This window comes from Acipenser ruthenus, chromosome 9 (genome assembly GCF_902713425.1).
Source record: "Acipenser ruthenus chromosome 9, fAciRut3.2 maternal haplotype, whole genome shotgun sequence".
NCBI classification, from domain to species: domain Eukaryota; kingdom Metazoa; phylum Chordata; class Actinopteri; order Acipenseriformes; family Acipenseridae; genus Acipenser; species Acipenser ruthenus.
Window position 1 is genome coordinate 7511654 of NC_081197.1, and position 20577 is coordinate 7532230.

General features: G+C 36.5%; 1 protein-coding gene across 3 annotated transcripts in view; it reads left to right on the forward strand.

Moving 5' to 3' along the window:
* Positions 1 to 20577, forward strand: part of LOC117405690 (cGMP-dependent 3',5'-cyclic phosphodiesterase-like) — a 171831-nt gene that overhangs the window by 47987 nt on the left and 103267 nt on the right. For 2 of the 3 annotated variants that reach the window (XM_059031030.1, XM_059031031.1), the window contains exon 2: positions 1374 to 1434. In XM_059031030.1, coding sequence (XP_058887013.1) covers positions 1374 to 1434 — 61 coding nt within the window. Of the gene's footprint in view, positions 1 to 1029; positions 1056 to 1373; positions 1435 to 20577 lie in introns of those variants that run through there. The other variant, XM_059031032.1, reaches the window with a different exon arrangement.

The window sequence follows — 20577 nt, forward strand, 5'->3', positions numbered from 1 at the left end:
TTGTATATTTGTATTTAGGCACGGGGATGGCACATCACATCACGTGCAAGTAAAAAGTAATATGTGAGCACGGGGAATTGCACTTTAATTAATTCACGTGCAGTTGTACCGAGATTCCAATTGAATGATTGACTAGCAATCGAATCTCGGTACAACTGCATAAAAGCTGCATGTTTTCACTCACTGGGGGTTGGTGTTCGGTGAGTGGAGAACGGGTTAGGAGACGGAGGGTAGTATAAAGTAAAAGTAAAGTAAAATCGTAAAGATAAGTGTTTTCACTCACCGTGTTTGTTCGTCTGTCCTGCACCGTCTGTTTAGTGGTTAGTCGTTTTGTATGTCTGTTTATTTTGGCGCAAGTGCCGTGTCCTGTTTTTTGTGTTTTGTTACAAACGTTTATTTTCTGTCTGTTTATTCATTAAATGCTGAGCGAAAGCATTCGCTCAGCTCCACCAAACTCCACATCTCTCTGTCGTTTGTGTTCCTGTCTTCTGGTCTGACGTCACCCACTCAGCCATTCTTGTCACAGTAACTGACAAGAGTTCTAACCACACCACCTCCAACTCCTATACCAGTATTCTGGACCGTAACAGTTTTATGATGTTGATGTAAATGGATGTATTTAATCTATCAACACCACAGTGAGGGTCTTAATCGTTTAAATATGAGTAGCTTTGGAACACTAAACTATCGGTCATACACTTTGACCTTTTCCTAGAGTGTTTCAGAGATGGACCCCATGACTCAACCCACATTGTCATTTTTTTGTCCAACCAAAACTCTACACCTTACTGTACCTGAACTTTTCTGTCCATACTGGGGGAGCAGCTGCTCCTGGAACAAGGAGCAAGCACACCTGAAAGCCTACCCTTTGAGGACTATAAAAACACGTCAAATGATTTAAGAAACAGACAGGCACTTGGACCCAGAAGACGTCTCAATCCTCACTACCTCCACCACACTCCTGCATGAGCCTGTAGTTCCTGCAGTAGCATTTCTCCCTTATTTCTTTGCCTTTGACAGTAGGATACTGCCTGCCCAATCGCTATGGAAAGCAGGTGTAAATGGCACTCCAGCCACTGACAGGAGGGGAGGGAGGGACTGGCTTTGATATGTAGGATGTGGCTTCAAAAGAGTCACTAAAATACACACAGACACATTCACAGCGCGAAAGACTGAAAGAGAAAGAGAGAGAATGAGGGAAAGCAAGGGAGATAAGTAGAGTGTGTGTGTATGTGTGCTTGTGTGTGTATGTATATAGACACATTCTTCTCAGACACTTGACAGAAAGCTAAAGAGAGATAGTAGGGAAAGCAAAGCTCAAGCATGGTTTTAATACTGCAGCACATTCTGATTGCCGTCATTGAATTTTTCAGAAGGGGACAGCAAGTCTTCCTGAAGGCAGATGAGCCCCCATCACATTCCGACGTCTTACAGGTAGGACAGAGGCATTTATTTCTTTAGAGCATTTCCGACATTCTCTCAGTGCCGGTGTTCTGTGTTTTGTTTAGTTTTTTCTCTCCTTGTGCTGTCTTGTGGTATGTACTGTAGGTAAGGAATCCATGCTTCAAACCTGCTCATTATTGTTATTGAAAACGAAAGTTTATTCACTCCCCCAAAATGAGTAAACTTCTAGTGTGCACTGTATTAGAGGAGGTCATCTATACAAATGAAATCATGTATTGTCAATAAAGGACATTTTGCTGGAGGATAGATACATGGTTATAATTTCTTACATCTGTTCAAAACATGTAAATCATTGTTTTTGAACAATCTGCCTATAATTAACTTATGTTCCCTATTTTACAACATTGTGATGATTCATTTGTTTAGTGTCTTTCTTTTTGTTAGTTGTTTGTCTCTAGAATTATATTTTTTCGATAGTTTTTTTTGATAATTTCGTACAATTTTTTAAAATATATAATTGTATTAGACATTTAGGTTATACTTAATTCTATTCCAATAACAATGACATTTTTTAAATGACATTAATCTTATATATACACATACAGTCCTTCAAGATTATGCAATCCTGGAGTACAGCTTCAACATGTTAAGTAAGATGTTTATATAAATAACTGTAATGCCTGTGGTTTGCAAAGTGTTGCTGTACCAAGAAAATAACTAGAAGTGTATACCCCCCCCCCGCCCCCAATGAGGAACAGGTGGTGATCAACTGCTCATTTCCTCTCTCCCAGCCCTGTCTGTGAGATGTGATGAATACCCAAGCATATCTTCCTAATTGACAGAAATACCATGCGTTTTGCTGTCTCCAGCCTCCCCATTTCATATTCCACAGCAGAGATGCTTATCACCCTTCCATTTGGGGAATGTATTTAATTTGTTTTCACCTCTCACCACATCAGAGATACCGTGCAGCATTGCACTGTCAGAGAAACTAATATCTTGTTTTTTTTTTTTTTTGGAGGAACATTTTTGTGGCTGTTGCTCTCTTGCCTACACCTGGCTGTTAGTACGTATCGTATGTTCTGCAGCTGTACTGTATGTAGCTAACATTATATGTCTGAATATGAGGACATATGTACACATTGTCCTATTTTTATATGCATACCGATAATCTTGCTTTCAAATTGATTTATTCTGTTTCAGCAGTTACATTATATATTTTGTTTATTTCCTACTCTGGGTTACCAGATTCAAGTTGACACACATTAGCTTTGTCAGTTACTGTGCTACAAATATGGTAATTTATTGTTAAGCAACAAATGGCCATATTTTATTCTATTTAGATTGTCCCAAAAAGGCGCATTGATTATTAAACACATATTTATGTTCTTCCTAATTTATTTTGGTGTGTTATTATTTAATATAAAAATCGATAGGATAGAACATTCTTGACTCATTAATCAGTCAGTAATATGTTTGTGACAACAGAGTTTCAACTCTTCTAGCCCCACCTACTCTTTCTGTATATTAACATAGAATGGGTGGGGATCTCAGTTGAAAGGTCAGATTGTCACATGATTCCAATGGAATATGGAAGTCTGTTTAGTCCCATCACTTTGGATTCTCTGAACAAGCTCAAAGCCAGGTAAAGGAAGATTTGGAGAAATATGATAATAACTCACTCAGAATGATTGCAGACCTCCCAAAACAGTGAAGTAAATGTAGAAGAAAGTGAGTTATTCATATTGAGAATGCATACTTAGCAGCACATTAGTTTGCCATACTTTCCTCATTAGGATAAGTGAGAGACCAAATGCAATAATGCTGATGTTTTTTAATCCATTTGAGGATAATTTTTTGTTGTTGTTGCTGCTGTTGTTTTTAATGTCAGAAGAGTCCCGAAGCGAACGTCTGACTTACTGGGCAAGTTCTGTTTATTCTCTTGTTTCAGGGAGGAAAGGTTATACAGGCATACCATTCCCTAATACAAGCTATCAGCAGGGCTTAGCTGCCGATGCCACTAAACTACTACGTTTAGTCTGTTTTGAAAACTCGAAAGCTTTGAAGAAAAAAACAAATGCTAAACAAATGGTTGTGACATTTTAATAACTAGGACCAGGTTCAAATTCCTACTGTACACCAGCAGGACCCCAACGGGGTGTATCTTGCTCTTCCTTACAGTAAGAGCGCTCCTATCAAGCCGTAGTCTCTTTTCCTCATGTGATTCTAATTTAATTCTATACCGGTTCTATTAAATGCAAAATCATAGCCATCAGGATTCTCCAGGGAAGCTAACTGACTATTTGTTATTATTATTTTTAATTGGCACACAGATTTACATTCCCAATAGAGCCCCTGTATTCAGCCAAATTGCTATTGTGCTCAGCGAGAACTTTTCCTTAATATTTCCAGGAATTAAATACACTATTTATTGATCTAGTGAATAATATTCTTTTTTTAAAAAAAAAAATACTTTAAAACAGTGTAACCTATAGCCTATATCAAGTATTGTTTGGAAAAACAATATCAATTTAGATTACATTTGTTATCAGCAATGACTTTACTAGTATATTATTCATACCATTCCGTTTGTAATTAATAAAGGACTCCCATATCCCCCTGAAATGGTTTAATTTCCCTGTGTCAACCTCTCTTTTGTATATCATATCAATTTCCCATTAGAACACTTCTGTTCTAATTTAGTTGAATGCAGTGACAGGTGGATCACAGGCAAAAAAGACTGTATTTTAATCTACAGATTTATAAAATAATTCTTCTGGTATTCCATAAGACACTCCAAAATAATTGTTGGGGGAGGGAGGGAGGGGGATAGCCAAGATTTCAACTAATCAGAGTGGTATTAAGTTGCAAGGTGTATTGTGATTGGTTCAAGGTAAATCTACTTTTGAAAGATTTGGTTAAATAATGTAGGATTTGATGTCAAGATATAATACATTGCTCAATAATGAATAGTATATGTACATGATATCCGTTACTGGTATTTATCCTAAAAATGCAATAACAGTATTTCTGCCTATTTGTACATGGAACACTCAGATACCTTGAAAGCTCACATTGGCCCGCTCATGCAAGAAAATAACATCACAAACATCTTGTCAAATTAAATCAAATTAAAACATTCAAGGGTGACAGATAATGCCTTAGAAAGTAGAAAGGCCTTAGTAAAAATGAAATGCAGGTATTGATTTCCGTGTTGGATGAACAGAAAGCATGACTGCTCTGTGCGTAACATAAGCAATTCACGGTGCAGTCATAACCAGGTAGTTGTCTCTTGTTAAGTTTTCTATCCACCATTGTTTGTTTATGCATTATGTATTCTTAAAGAGCAAGTAGCAAAAGCGATTAAAAAAAAAAAAACACATAACAGCAAGTGCTCTGACTTTTCTGTTCTGTACCACATCATGGATTGTTATTGTTATGTTACCTGTTTGACAATGTGGGCAATATTTCTTACACTATCAGTGCACTATAGCAGACATTTTGAAAAGAGCTTTGAAACAGACTTTAAAGTTAAGTGTAAAATGTTGTCAGGGGGGGTTACTTAATTGGGGATGTGTAATGCTATATTTTTCGGAACCCCGCTACTTGCTTTTTAAGTCCTCTGTTGTGTGATTGTCACAAACTAGATTGAATGGTATTCAATTGTATATCTTCAAAAATAACTCCCCTTGCTTGTTACCCTTCCAGATAAATCACTGAGAGGTATTTCCAGCAAATCTCTTTCATTCTTTATGGAAGATGAAAAAGAGTTTATTATGCCCACATGTTTTACTTTCAATCATTTCTGCAGTTTTCCTGCGCCGTGGCCCTGTGTGTTAGTATTTCTGATTTATAATGTCTACTGACTGTTATTTGTCTTTGAGGTTACACTGGCTTTCCATTGTATTGTACTGTAAGGCCTTTTTATGATGCTTGTCTAGATTTTGTATAGATTCTGTATTTACTTTTTTTCTCCCTGTGCTGCTCTTTTCACCAGCTTCACTTACTTGATGGCCTTTGATGGCCTTTGATGACCTGACATAGTGAATGCAATGAGAGATTTTGATCATTTTCAAATCAACCAGAACTTTCATAAACTTTTTAAAAACTTTTCGCCCTGGGAAGGCCCCTTAAGATGCATGCTGGTCCCAGTGGAGGCAGCAGTTCTTGCTGACATAAAAATATCACTACAATCCAGATGACAAATACAATTAATTGTAAATGACACGACACAGAAGCAGGAACACTGAATATTTTGTTAACCTCTTTATTTGGCACACAGAAATACCGGCCTCTTCTCATGGGCACTGAAATGATTTTAGAAATGATCTAAATAACAATAACATTTGGATAATCTAGAGAGAAGCTCTGAGGCTTACAAGTGATTTCCTCAGGAAACAGCAGGAGCATAAGTTACATTAATTGAGCCATAAATCAGCAAATGTAGGTAACACAGGATAAATATTAGTGCTTTTTTAAAATTAAAAAATTAAAAAATGCTTTCTCAGCATTGCATGCAATCTAAGGGATTAGGGAGGTACAGTAGTTCCAACTCCAAGGATACAAAAGTATTTTTTTACCTGTATTTCTAAATGTTGAGGGCCTTGCAAATTAATAGAATGTAGCCTCTGGGAAATTATTTCAGTTTGTGTTTTCTTAGTATTTAGTCACACCTCATTTTAGAAACAAAAACCAATAGTTTTATTTGCATTTTGGGCATGATTAATTTCAGTTGGTGAAAAGTTAGATCCAATATATAATATATAAAGTGAGTTCAGGTTAGAAATAAGACATTTGTTTAGCTGCTATATTGTACAGTAGGCTGAATATCAATGTACCTAAACGGGCCTAGGCAACTAATTTAATATAAACTTAAACTCTTAACTTCCAAATACTTTCAACATAGTTTGAATCAAGCAACAATAAAAACATCACACTGCAAAGCATTCTGCATCCGTAGCTATGGCCAAAGGTTTTGCATCACCTAAAATTTTAGGATTGCGACATAACAAAAACATAATTTAGAACTTTTATTTAACATCACGTAATCAAAGAACCTGCAAAATGATTTCACAAAAGTCTACCAGAAGCCATAATAACGTCACATTTTTCAATGTTTTCAGTTTTTTGTTAAGTATATGGAAAACTACAATATAAACACTGTGGGAAAAGGTATGAGAGCTTTAGAGTGGTGGTATTGGTAATCATTGAAATAGACCCCAAATAGTTTACATAAGAACAAAAGAATAAACAGAAATGTACGAGCAAGAATGTCCGGTTCCCTAGTAGCTGACTGATCTCAAAACTTTGTTGAGCTTTAAAGGCTCTAAGTGATTCAGCATCAAAAACATGACTAGGTAACCCATTGCCATCGTCTGTGTGAAGAAGTTTCTCCTTCTCTCTACCTAAGTCTAGCTCCAAAAATACAGACAAATGCAGTCTGGTTGAAAGATATGGGCTAATTGTGGACTTTATCAAGCCTAATCTATAAAAGGTTACTGTTAACAAGTAAGGGGAGTTACTTGAGAATCCCTCCGCCCCCCAAAAAAACAACAAAAAGTCATTAAATGGAACCAAGTGCTGTAGAAAAGTTCTTTAAAATACATACGATAATAAACAGTAATGTCAGAACATAACTTAAAACCTGCAGTGAACCATATTGACAGAAGGGTTTAAATTGAAATTACACCACTTTGGAAATGTGTCCCAGTGTGCCTGTGAAGCTACCTGGAATATTGGATGGAGTTGATTCACTTGTGCCATTTACACACATTCAAGCTGTACCCCCTTCTTCCCATTTTGCACTGGGATTCCCTATACTTATTGTGAATTATGATTGACACATATTATGCAACTCCTCTGCCAATAAGATGGAAAACCAATAACCCTAATGTAAAATATACTGCTAACACTTCCCTGCTCCTGTGCTCAGGGGGTTCTACCTATTGTCTCCTCATCCCTGTATCTGCATTGTCTGTCTGTACCTCATTTACATGCCATTTTAAATGACAATGGATGAAATGAAAGTCCTGCTGGATTGTATGACCTGAGAGAATGGTCATTGTGAATGAGGGGCCAGGCCAACATTCATTGCTGTGCATTTAGTCACAAGGAAAGCTATTACATGTTATGAAACAAGTTTCCCTTCCGCTTTCTGTATGATTGGGCTGGAAGTAACAGGTATACAGTATATATGTATATTTATGTGTGTGTGTGTGTGTGTGTGGTACCAGCTAGTGGACCTTTCAACTCACTGTAAACCAGTACCATGTTTCATTCAATTCCTTGACTACTTAATTGAGTAAATACAGTACATTCAATAATTAAGAACTTGGCTGAACAAGGCTTTGGGCATCTGATTTCATGGCAGTAACAGATTGAAAAGGCCAGAGCTAACTATCATTAGTTCTCTGTCATTCTCTATTGTTGTTTCTGCTTAGATCATTGTTTTCTATGCTGACTAATTATTCCTGGAAATCTGTTTCAACCAATTTTCAGAAGTTTGAATTACATTTGTGTGACGCAAATACAATTTTGGTGCGTAAAACATGTTAGTAAAGAATGGTAAATAATGATATAATAAAAAAAACAGTGGATGATATCCGTTTAGCATACCTTGTATAGTATGATGTCCAGCACAGATCTTCTACTTATATAGCATGTAAAAAGATTGAAACATGTTGCACAATATCATTACAGCAGCTCCAATATGTATAAAACAATGATCACACCTCTAGGGGGTTTAAAAAAAAAAGATGCTTTCATTACACTGCTGTAGAATGCCCCTAGGGGTGTGATTATCTCATGTTAACACAACCTGTTGTACTCAATGCCTATTTTCCATTCCATAATTAGTTTTATGGATTATAACTAGTGATGCTAGTTTTATTTTTGTGATAAATAAGTATGTAGCTTAGCTCTTCTAGTCAATTCCATTGCAGGACTTTGTTCCAAGCAGTTCTTTAATTCTGTCATTGACTCTGCTGAAACCCAGAGTAAGGACCAGTTAAGAGCAAAGTCTTGCAATGGATTAGAGTGCGAACAGACAACGTATCATTGTTAACATTCACTTAGAACTCCCTCATCCATCATGTACATGAAGTATATCTGTCGGTGAGAGGCAGACACGTTTGCTACAAGCTGTAGATGAGTAAGGTTGTGAAGGTAGAAGCCTAATACGATTGATCCTGAGACCGAGGCATTGCAGGTGCAGCCAGCAAACACATAGAAAAAAGGTAACAAGTAACAAGCATCTCCATTGACTAAAATGAAAGTAATATCTCTATCATGCCAATTAAGTGTACTCAGCACATTCAGGTAATGCCATTCATTCAGAGAGATTCATATTTTTGCTACAAAGACTGCCCTGCAAGAAATAGAGGCATTTAGGGCCTTTGTATTATACAGTACATACAGAGCACTTAGTAGCCCCCACATCGGGAGTTAACAGCTTTAGGTTTCTAACGGAAAGTTTGGTAATAGCAGATGCAAAGTTAATGGAGTTCTTGTAGGGAGCAGTTATTCTAACCTATTAAAATACTCAGGTATTAAAGTAACCAATTTTGTGGTTACAATGACGTGTCCAGTTAAAGTATTTTTTTATCAAAGAAAAGCCTAAGAGCACTACATGGGAAATGCCTGTGCACCTCTTCCCAGAACACTTGACAGCAAATAGATGAGGCTAATCACAGACTGGCAACCAACAGACAGACTGAGAAATGGAGGGAGACGGAAAACAAGCTAGGAAGAGGAGACATGAATATACAGGAGTAGTATGTATAGAAGTTGTAGGATGACATTTCCATGCAGTTGTTGTGTCATACAGCAGTGCTAACTGATTCTGTCGTCTCTGTGCAGTTTAATTTGAATTTTTTGTTTGATATTTCTAAGTAGTTTTATGTTTTGAAATAAAAAATAAATTAAAAAAACACCTGTAGCCAGGTCAAATGCTGAATTGTCTTTCTCCAGGAAGCTGAGAGGCACCCTAAACATGAACATAGTTTACTTTACTGTAAGAAATATAACAAAAAAACACTTCCAAGCTTGTACCTTGAGCTTAACAGACTGACACTGTAAATTCTGAGCTTTCCCTGGCCACAATCCCAGCCTTAGCTACAAAAATGTACCAAATAAATAACCATTTGACAGGGACAGAAATAAAAGGCAATAAAGATAATAATGTTAGATTATTAGAATTGAACTGCCAAATTACTTCTTAATAATGGTTCTGCTTGTCCTGTGGAATAGCTTTTACTTACATGGCCAGAGATGCTAACAGTTTTGGACAGTTTCAGATGAACATGTATGGCCACTAGGGCACCTACTTGTAGTTAAGATAACACATTGGTCCCATTAGAATGCTGGTATCATTAAGAACCTAGACAGCTGCATCAAAAACAAACAGAAAACAAATAAACAGATCATTTAGCTGTTTGAGTGCTAAGGAGCATTTTTATGTTGTGATTTTGACTATGCTTAACAAACTACATATATTCAACCCTGATTAAAAAAAAAACTAAAAACTAAAAAACATCTGCCAACTTAGATTGTGATAATAACATAGAGAACTCCCCATGAACGCTCATGGAAAATAATGTATGGAAAATAAAGTTTAAACCTAAATTACACAACTGAAGTCACAGAATTCCTTTCCTTGGATCAAGCTCTGCTTCTGCTTTACAAAGCGGTGTATAACTTGTAACAGTGTGATCTGCCTGGTCATTCTGGATTTGAATGAATGCAAGATAGATTCCAAAAAACTAAATTCCCTCAGCAGCGGTGAATACTGAAAACATATTCCATGCTCGATCTTTCAAAACTAGTTGTATAAATAAAATTACAATACCTCTACAAAGTCACCTGTTAGTATATCATGTTTTTTCTTGTCCCACATACTTTTCTATGAAAAGAAACTTAATGTCTGCAAACCTGTAATACCGTAACATACTGTAAAAGGTATCTGACATTACTGATGGTAACAAATACTGATTCATGTTCACTCGTAATTTCCCTCAATTTTTCCCTGAACTGGAATGGATATTGCATTGGGCCCTAATTAAATTACATTTATCCTCAGGTTGAGAGCAAGCTGCACAAAGGGAAGGCTAAACATCACAATCATTTTCTTTTTCTTTGTTTGAAAAATGACACTTCATTTTCCCAACCTGGAGGGTGTTTTTCAGCAACATTACCCCATTTTATCTGGTGCACATTTGGCGAAAAGTAATGGGGCATGGAGAAAGCAAGCCGCTATAGTAATGTTATTGTTGGTGGTTAATCAATATTGTCACAAAAATCTACAAAGAAACAAAGCAACAGCCCCCAAGCCAAGTCTCAGTTAAACTGTAGTAAACCTCCCTCTGTATGGGCATTTTAAACCACTTAACGAAATGTCCTATTCCAAATGAAAACTTCCCAAGGGATTGTCAAGGATTAGGGTTCGGGTTAGGGGCAGACGATTCTTAGGAAAGAGAGTGACAGTGGGAGAGTGGATGAGCATACAAACATGGACATTAGTGTTGCCTGTGAGCATGGTAGCGAATGATATATCATGATTCGACGCATGCTCATTAGGGACTAGGCTGAGACCCAGAAGAAACCTTAAGATCCAGAAGATCTCTAACAGAAAAGTAATGGCTGCAGCCTATTTGTTTATTTTGAGATGAGAAAAGATGCAACGTATTGTTGCCATGGAATAACCGTACCCATTTCCGAGCTTAGGAAGACAAGCGATGCTGCACTTTAATTTCCACAACCCTTACAAGAGCTGCACTATTAAACCCAAAGAGTGCATATGCAGGGTATATGACCAAATAGTAAAGCTTTTGTTGCATGGTGGTTTATCATTCAGGTACTATACTAAAGACCCAACGCTGCTTAGGTCAGTATCCAAGATGGGGCAGCTTTTCCTCTTTTTAGTGTCTTGGCACCAAAACTCTACACATTTCAGCAAAGGTTATCCATTTGTATTCAACAGTTAAGGTGGGTGTCATTCTGTATTAAGAAAGGATTGATTTCACGTTGTCAGCTTGTGTTTTTCTTATTTACAAGGCCATCAAAACAATTCTCTAACTTGCAAAGCCTAATGCAAATAATTGTGCTTCATTGATTTACTACCAATCAAAGTCACAGGAAAGAGCAACACAAGCTTTTGCTGCGGAACATAAGCTGCAGCCACTGATTAAAAAAATAAGTAATTTGGTGTCCTTCAAAATCAGTGTTCAAGGAGACTAAGGAAACCTGCATTGCAGTCTGTCTTTCTGATTCTGCCTGTTTTTTTTGTTCAGTAAATACTGTACACAGGTATTTATATATCTACACACATGGCTGTGCACCTATCAGAGTTAGGCATGCATGCCTTCCTGGTATCCTTATCAATCTGTCATCACAGAACTGCTTATCAGCAAACATACATAAGCCAATCTTCCAGTGATAATGAGTGTGAATGGTTAAACTAAACAAGTCTAGTGTGTGTACTACAGTTTAAAAAAGAAAACAATATTCTGATTAGGGCAAAGGGCCAAGGGACAGAAGGAGATCCTAAGTTTAAATCCCAGCTCAGTCCCAGACTCAATGTGTCACCCCTTGCTCTCAGAACTCGTATTCATACCCCAGTTGTAAAAACGTACCCAGTTTAGTTCCATATCAATTCAGAGAAGAGATCATTGGTTCTGTCAATATTATTTGCTTGCTATTAAAACCTGTGAAGCCCTCTGGTATACCCTTTGGCACAGCAGGAAATTAAAAAAGAAGACATGGCAAAAATGCAATGGTAATTCATTCACCCTCATTTTTCTTATATATTATTTGTTCATTTACTGATCTCTTTCTCCTTTTTAACCTCACAGCTTTAGCTTTGGGAAAGCATTCTTTTAAAATGCACTTGAAGCCTTTTAAATAGCCATCCTGTTTTCATTTAAAAGTGTTAATTAGGGGATATATTACTTTGCATGAATTTTCCAGCATGTGGTGATTGATGTCTTTGGAGATAAAGAGGCGTGATGAAATGCAAAGTGCTTCTGGCTGCACCGGTGCCCCTTTCCCCTCATGTACTTACAGTTGTACACTATCATTTCTCAAGTTGCTTCTTTACACAGAGGCTCAATACCATTGACTGCTGTTTTCTCTTATGCAGGAGTGCCAAACTGAATTTTACTATAGATCATATTGTAAATTTTTCTAGAGGTAAAACCAATCAGTTACATATCTAACAAAATATACTGGAACTATGATGGACTCAGAAATTAAAATTTTTAGAAAGTTAAGTACTGTACACTTACTATTCATTGAATACCAATTGGATGATGCAAGTGGGTCTGATTAATTTTCAAAAATCTGCTTAACCAGCATCAGTTTAATTTTCCATAAAACCCTGAAAGTCAAATTGTATCGACTTGCTGGGCTTGTAGACGGGGCCAGTACACGGTTGAGCATGTATCAATATGCATGAGATTTACATACCATGCTACCATATAACTAGCATAGCAGTACAATATCTGTTCCAAATCCATTGTTGATAGTGGTTTTGCTAAGATTCTGTCAGGATACTACACAGGTATTGTTATGTTACACGTACCTAAATGGTACTTTTCTTGAAGGGCATGCTTGTTCTAGTGGTCCATACTGCTGCTTTTTTTGGAAGGAGTTTTAATGTTGTTTTGAAAGCTTGTAGGAGGAACTGAAAAAGCCAATGTCTATGAGATATTTTTTAAACCAGGAATTTGTATTACAAAAACAATCCTGCACTTAGTGTGCTTGTCAAATTCTATATAATAATGTACTGCAGTTTTAAGATAGTGCCCTCTAAAATGAAATAATTCTCCAAACCAGGGTTTAGCTAGCGAGTGCAAAGATGTATGCACTCATAAGTAAAGTTGTTATAGGAGGAATTTGAAGATAATTGGCTTATTCTCATCAAAATATGTTAACATGTAGAATGAAACCATGTAATAAAATAAAACTACATTTTGAAAAGCATGTCAGGATATACACTTTCATGGTGGAGAGACTGGGAAATGAAAAGGCAGCACATGGCACCTGTAGCCCAGGGCAGGTAGAAGCAAGAAGCAGAATGTTTCGTACTCATTCTCAGCAACCAGACGGGCCCAGTGTCTTATTCCAGAAGCTGTGTGGCTGTGTTTGTGTGGTGGGTTTGTTTAACACTCGTACTGAATACTTAAATATCTCACTTTTGTTACATCTTTTAATGTAGTAGTTTTGCGTTGGGATATGTGGTATACTATTACGTATAAATGCAAAACTGATATTTTAATTTTGCAAAAAACAAACAAACTTGAATCTGTATAATTATAGGAATATCAGTACAAAATGTGTGTCTCATTCCACCTATTATCAGTCTACTAATGGACATCCTCATCAGTTCAACTCTACCCTCCTATCTACCATTATTTAAATACATTATTACTTGATTTGGGATCTATTCAGCTCTTTTCTGGTCTTGTTTTCATCCAGGCCACACTATTACTTGTAGAGTAGTCTGGTAATAAATACTCCAGGAGCATTCACACTTTGTTTGGGCTAAAATTGAGATTTAATTTAGGGTTTGGGTTATGTGTAGATTCTTCCATGGAAGTGTGAATGTTCCTAGATCATTTGGCTCAAGGAGAATCAACATTCATAACTCCCTTGAAGAAAATGCAGTGAGGAATGCACAGATGCACGGGCACCTCTCCCAATGAAATTGTATTTTGTTGATGCCAAGCTTGAACATACTCTTACCATGGTTCAGCAGTCTTTCCTATCTATATATATGCTGGTACATCCCTTGCATTTACTGCTATGCCACACTTCAACATGTTTCTATCAAGATAAACCCCCAGTGTGTTTTATCAATGGGAAGTTGTCTTGATAATAAAACAATGTACATACTAAGGCTATTTTGTTTATAGGGTTTAAACCAAAGGCAAATTTGGTGTGGCTACACACTAGGTACACTAGCACACACCATTGTATTGTTGTTTTATTATAAACTAACCCAAGAAAGTCCTTATAGTAGACACGTAGTGGGAAAACTAAACTTTGTTTTTTAAGCAGAAGTCATTTTGCTGAAACACGTTTTGCACTACTGTGCAGAGCTTGTTAAAAATCTGTCTGTGTTTAGAAACTCCCTTACTGTGTGTAAGATATGTTCCGTATACGTTTTGCACAGTCGTTTTTCTATGCTTATTGTTAAACCATAACTCTCTGGGCTTTGCACTTTTATTATACTTTGCTATGCTTTTAGTATAGTAAACTTTTATGAACAAAGGAGTTTAATTTAACATCCCCAAGGAGATTCAAGCCAAGAATTTTAGGAGTAGTTGTGGAGTAGTGGTTAGGGCTCTGGACTCTTGACCGGAGGGTCATGGGTTCAATCCCCAGTGGGGGACACTGCTGTTGTACCCTTGAGCAAGGTACTTTACCTAGATTGTTCCAGTAAAAACCCAACTGCATAAATGGGTAATTGTATGTAAAAATAATGTGATATCTTGTAAGTCGCCCTGGATAAGGGCGTCTGCTAAGAAATAATATTTATTTATTATTTATTTATTTATAAGGGGAGTGCCCACAAAACCCTACTACCACCACCCCACCCTTTTACACACAATGTACGATCAGGTATGTCCAGGTTAGCTAGACCGTTCTTGAAACATAAACTATGCTAAATTCTGCCTAGTCCTTTCTAAAAACCCAAATCCTCCAAATGTAAAGGAAAATGGAAAAACTACATCTTTAGCTTGCATCTGCTACACCAAATGGTATCATTAATCACCTGCCATTCCTTATTCATAGACACACTTCAGCTTCGGAATGATCAAAGTACCGGTAATTTACTTTGGGAAGGGGTGATAGTAAGATTGAGGTGCTTTCATTCTTGGCTTGAATCTCCTTGGCGATGTTAAATTAAACTCCTTTGTTCATTAAAAGAACAGAACAACATAATTGTTCATTAATGGTGTGTTACTGTGTCTTTTCATTGAAGCAGCGCATTGAAAACTCTCTGCAGTAAGTGGCAAGAATTTAAATCTAACTATAAAAATAGAATTTCCTTTAGGATTCAAATAAAGTAATAACCAACTCAAGCGTATCCATGTGTACAACCTGTATGCCTACGCTTAGTCATATGCTATATTGTTTTAATACTGATATACTTCATCAAACTCCCAAATGATGCACGAAATAAAGTGCACCCGACTGTATGTAATGCATAATAAAGCTCTAATTCTTTCAAGTAATATTTCAATGTACTGCTGCTTTTCTGACACATTTCTTAGGAATTATATTTACAATGGTTTTATGGGCCTTTTAGTCAAACTACACTACAAGGAAAACCCTCCTCCTGTTTATCTGTTAATGCAACATGATTAAACTCAGTGCCAAAACAATGATGTTGGAGTAAGTGTGAGTGTGAAACCAACATGGCTCACACTCAAGAGCTGTTGAATAAAATCCATGCCAGTAATATACCCCTTTATTAAAATTCCCAAAAGATTTCTCTTGGTTGTTTGTTTTTATCAGATTTGACACTCCTGTGCTTTGGGGATGAAATCTTGCTAAACTTCTCGTAGCTCTGTTAGATTTAGTTAAGCAAGCTTTTCTGCAGAGAGCATTCACTGCTAACACTGTTATTCGATGTGTAACAGGCAGGCTTATTAGTTATGCAGCGAATAAAATGCAATTAGCAATAATTGGCATTCACTCTAAATGCTAGAACATTGCAATTAAATAGGAGAGAATATCACAGTCATTCATATTTCAATGTCAGGCATTGCTGTGTCCCATAGAAAAAAAAAATACTACATAAGATATACAGATCCTAACCCATTAAATTTGAGTGAAATGTCATTTGTCAGAACTGTTTAATGCATGTGTTTCATGTACTGTAGTGTCAAAATAAATCCATAGATGATGGATACCTCAACAGCCTTTTTAAACAGCCTTTCTGAAGCCTTTTCAGACTTGACCTCAATTTAGTCCTACTCAGCATAACAGTTTAATGAACCAATATCATTCAGTGATTGAAGATATGTCTAACAACTACCAACCTTCTAATATCTTTGAGAAAATAAGTCAGAATAAAATGTTTAGATCTTTTATTGACAAGCTAACACTTTTTTTAAAGGTATTAATTGTAAAATATCAGTTATTTGCCCTGCCATGAATACAGGTGCCATTGAAGTACCTGCTATCGCTATCTATCTATACCGTAACTCAAGGCAAATTAGTGATACAGATTCTAAGGGTTATATGTTATACATGAATTATAGTACTTACTGTAAGTACTGTACTGTTACAATTTTACTCCTAGCGTTTTTGAAACTACCTTTGCAACATTAACAATTTCTTCATTACTGGACAACATGATACAGTTAACCTGTTGCAAAGGGTAGGTACTGTTCTTAACCAGCAATTGAGACGGAACATGCAGCTGAGCTGATACCTGAAACACAATGACAATCCTGTGTAACTGGTAATTTAAAGAGTAGTTAATCTATCTATCTATCTATCTATCTATCTATCTATCTATCTATCTATCTATCTATCTATCTATTAGGATGTTTAGGACAAAGCCATACTTTTCTTTCTACACAGCTGAAGAAGCTTTTGTACTAAACATCCTGAAATAAATCATTTTGTAATCATTTGAACCTTTGATATATATAATATACATATATATATATATATATATATATATATATATATATATATATATATATACAGTACTGTGCAAAAGTTTTAGGCAGGTGTGAAAAAATGCTGTAAAGTAAGAATGCTTTCAAAAATAGACATGTTAATAGTTTATATTTATCAATTAACAAAATGCAAAGTGATTGAACAGAAGAAAAATCTACATCAAATCAATATTTGGTGTGACCACCCTTTGCCTTCAAAACAGCATCAATTCTTCTAGGTACACTTGCACACAGTTTTTGAAGGAACTCAGCAGGCAGGTTGGCCCAAACATCTGTGGATTTAGGCAGCCTCAGTTGCTTCTCTCTCTTCATGTAATTCCAGACAGACTCTTCTTCTTTACACTGAAGATAGTTCTCAATGACTTTCGCTGTATGTTTGGGGTCGTTGTCATGCTGCAGAATAAATTTGGGGCCAATCAGATGCCTCCCTGATGGTATTGCATGATGGATAAGTATCTGCCTGTACTTCTCAGCATTGAGGAGACCATTAATTCTGACCAAATCCCCAACTCCATTTGCAGAAATGCAGCCCCAAACTTGCAAGGAACCTCCACCATGCTTCACTGTTGCCTGCAGACACTCATTCGTGTACCGCTCTCCAGCCCTTCGGCGAACAAACTGCCTTCTGCTACAGCCAAATATTTCAAATTTTGACTCATCAGTCCAGAGCACCTGCTGCCATTTTTCTGCACCCCAGTTCCTGTGTTTTCGTGCATAGTTGAGTCACTTGGCCTTGTTTCCACGTCAGAGGTATGGCTTTTTTGCCGCAAGTCTTCCATGAAGGCCACTTCTGACCAGACTTCTCCGGACAGTAGATGGGTGTACCATCTGGGTCAGGGTCCCACTGTTTTCTGCCAATTCTGAGCTGATGGCACTGCTGGACATCTTCTGATTGCGAAGGGAAGTAAGCATGATGTGTCTTTCATCTGCTGCAGTAAGTTTCCTTGGCCGACCACTGCGTCTACGGTCCTCAACATTGCTCGTTTCTTTGTGCTTCTTCAAAAGAGCTTGGACAGCACATCTGGAAACCCCTGTCTGCCTTGAAATTTCTGCCTGGGAGAGACCTTGCTGATGCAGTATAAATACCTTGTGTCTTGTTGCTGTGCTCAGTCTTGACTTTTGACAGTAAACTGTCTTCAGCAACCTCACCTTGTTAGCTGAGTTTGGCTGTTCCACACCCAGTTTTATTCCTCCTACACAGCTGTTTCTGTTTCAGTTAATGATTGTGTTTCAACCTACATATTGATTGATGATCATTAGCACCTGTTTGGTATAATTGTTTAATCATACACCTGACTATATGCCTACAAAATCCCTGACTTTGTGCAAGTGTACCTAGGAGAATTGATGCTGTTTTGAAGGCAAAGGGTGGTCACACCAAATATGGATTTGATTTAGATTTTTCTTCTGTTCACTCACTTTGCATTTAGTTAATTGATAAATATAATCTATTAACATGTCTATTTTTGAAAGCATTCTTACTTTACAGCATTTTTTCACACCTGCCTAAAACTTTTGCACAGTACTGTATATATATATATATATATATATATATATATATATATATATATATAAAATAAATACATATGAATAAGTAAAAACTAAAGATAATAATTCTAATAACGTAATAAAAAAAGTACGAATTCTGGCAGATAGATTATATAAAAAATGGTTTTGTATGGAAAGAATAAAACAATTACATACAATCCAAGAACAGGTTTGGTGAGGTAACCAAGAAGAAAAGTGAATATATATATATATATATATATATATATATATATATATATATATATATATAAATATAAATATATATATATATATATTGATAAGTATGGGGAGACAAAAAGGTTAACTGTGCTGATTGTATGAATGCCTATCTGCCTGTTGATTTCTCAGCTCCTTAAATGTTGGTTTATCCAGGGCGGATAAGTGCCTCTTTCAGGAATGGAAATCACTCACTTAGAGCCACTCATTGGTTTAAGCCAGACCTGTCTATATCTGATGGATGGTCTCAGACTGCCAGTGCTATAAGTAATCTTTGCCTTACGTATGATTGTATCAGAAAATGAATTAGAAACAATCGTGGATTGGGGGGCTGGAGCCTTTTATTCTAATGCAGCTCGTGTTTCAGACAATGCAGGCACAACAACTGGGGCAGCATTTTAAGAAGCCCCTGTCTCTTTCTAGTCCAGCTTCAGTGTTATTATGTGTACAGGGGCTGGTTCACTTGTTGGACCATATATGGGCAAGCCTGATTGAAAAAAAAAAAAAAATCTTTGATAAGGAACAGAAAAAGGGTAAGGCTTATCAGGACTGTGGTAAATGTACTGTATAATAAAACCATGGTAAAAAATAGCTGCACAATTACCATGATACACTTTTAATTTTTATTTTTAGTTGAAATAGTTATACGTGGATTTTCACTGACTACTTTGTGAACCTGCAATATCTATAGTTCTGTTACTATACCTGACAACAAAGGTGCTGCTGTGACAGAACAACATTAAAATGGTTTTAATCTTTATAACACAATGGCCACACCCATTGAACTGTGCAATATCCATTTCCTTAACTATATACAACAGTGCCTAATAAAACAATCAATGCTTATCTTAGTTGGTACATTGAAGTGATTTTTGTTTGATTTGTCTTACTAATCTTTCCATCCTTTGCTTATATTGCTAGGAAAAAAAATCGGCAGCACTGTATCTAGATCAAGGTAAATATGTGGTATAATGAGTTGACTCAATTCACTTCAGATCTAATCCGAAAGCTTTCTCACAATTGAATAACGCATGAAAGAGCTTAAACGTTTATAATACAGCTGGGCAGAAAATACAACATTTATGAAACTATATTCACACCTCTACAATGAATTTGCATTTTTTTTTTTTTTTTTAGGTTTTTAACATGCCCTATAATTCCTACAGTATGCATTCCCCCCTTGAACAAATCATCACAGGAGCTCTTGGCAAAGATGGTTTCATAAGCGTTGAGCAGCCCTGCATAAAATTTTTCTCAAAACCACAGGCTGGGAAGTGGATTTCATTACCATTTATTGTTTGAACTTGTAGATTTTATTTATATTTATATTAGTATGTCATACCTGGTTGCTCTTAAGCATTACATATACCATTTGTTGTCTTGATCATTGTGCGTATGCACATGTGACTATCTGTGTGTCTGTCAGGGGGTGTGGTAAACATCCTTACGTACTGCCTTTGAAGCATTCTTAGCACGTCAGGTCAGGTGATCTGTGCTGTATGAACATCTTGAAATAAATACATCACATTTGCTTCCAGAAGGATAGTTACATTAACAGATGCTTAAATTTCTCAGCTTTAATACACTGTATAAATTGTTTGACTTGTTTTCACAGATGTACTCTCGGGGATGTATTTGCTACTAATGTTACCTCTTGAAAATGTAGTGGTTCAAAAATATGTTATTCAAGCATTTATTTGATGTAATGAATCAACAT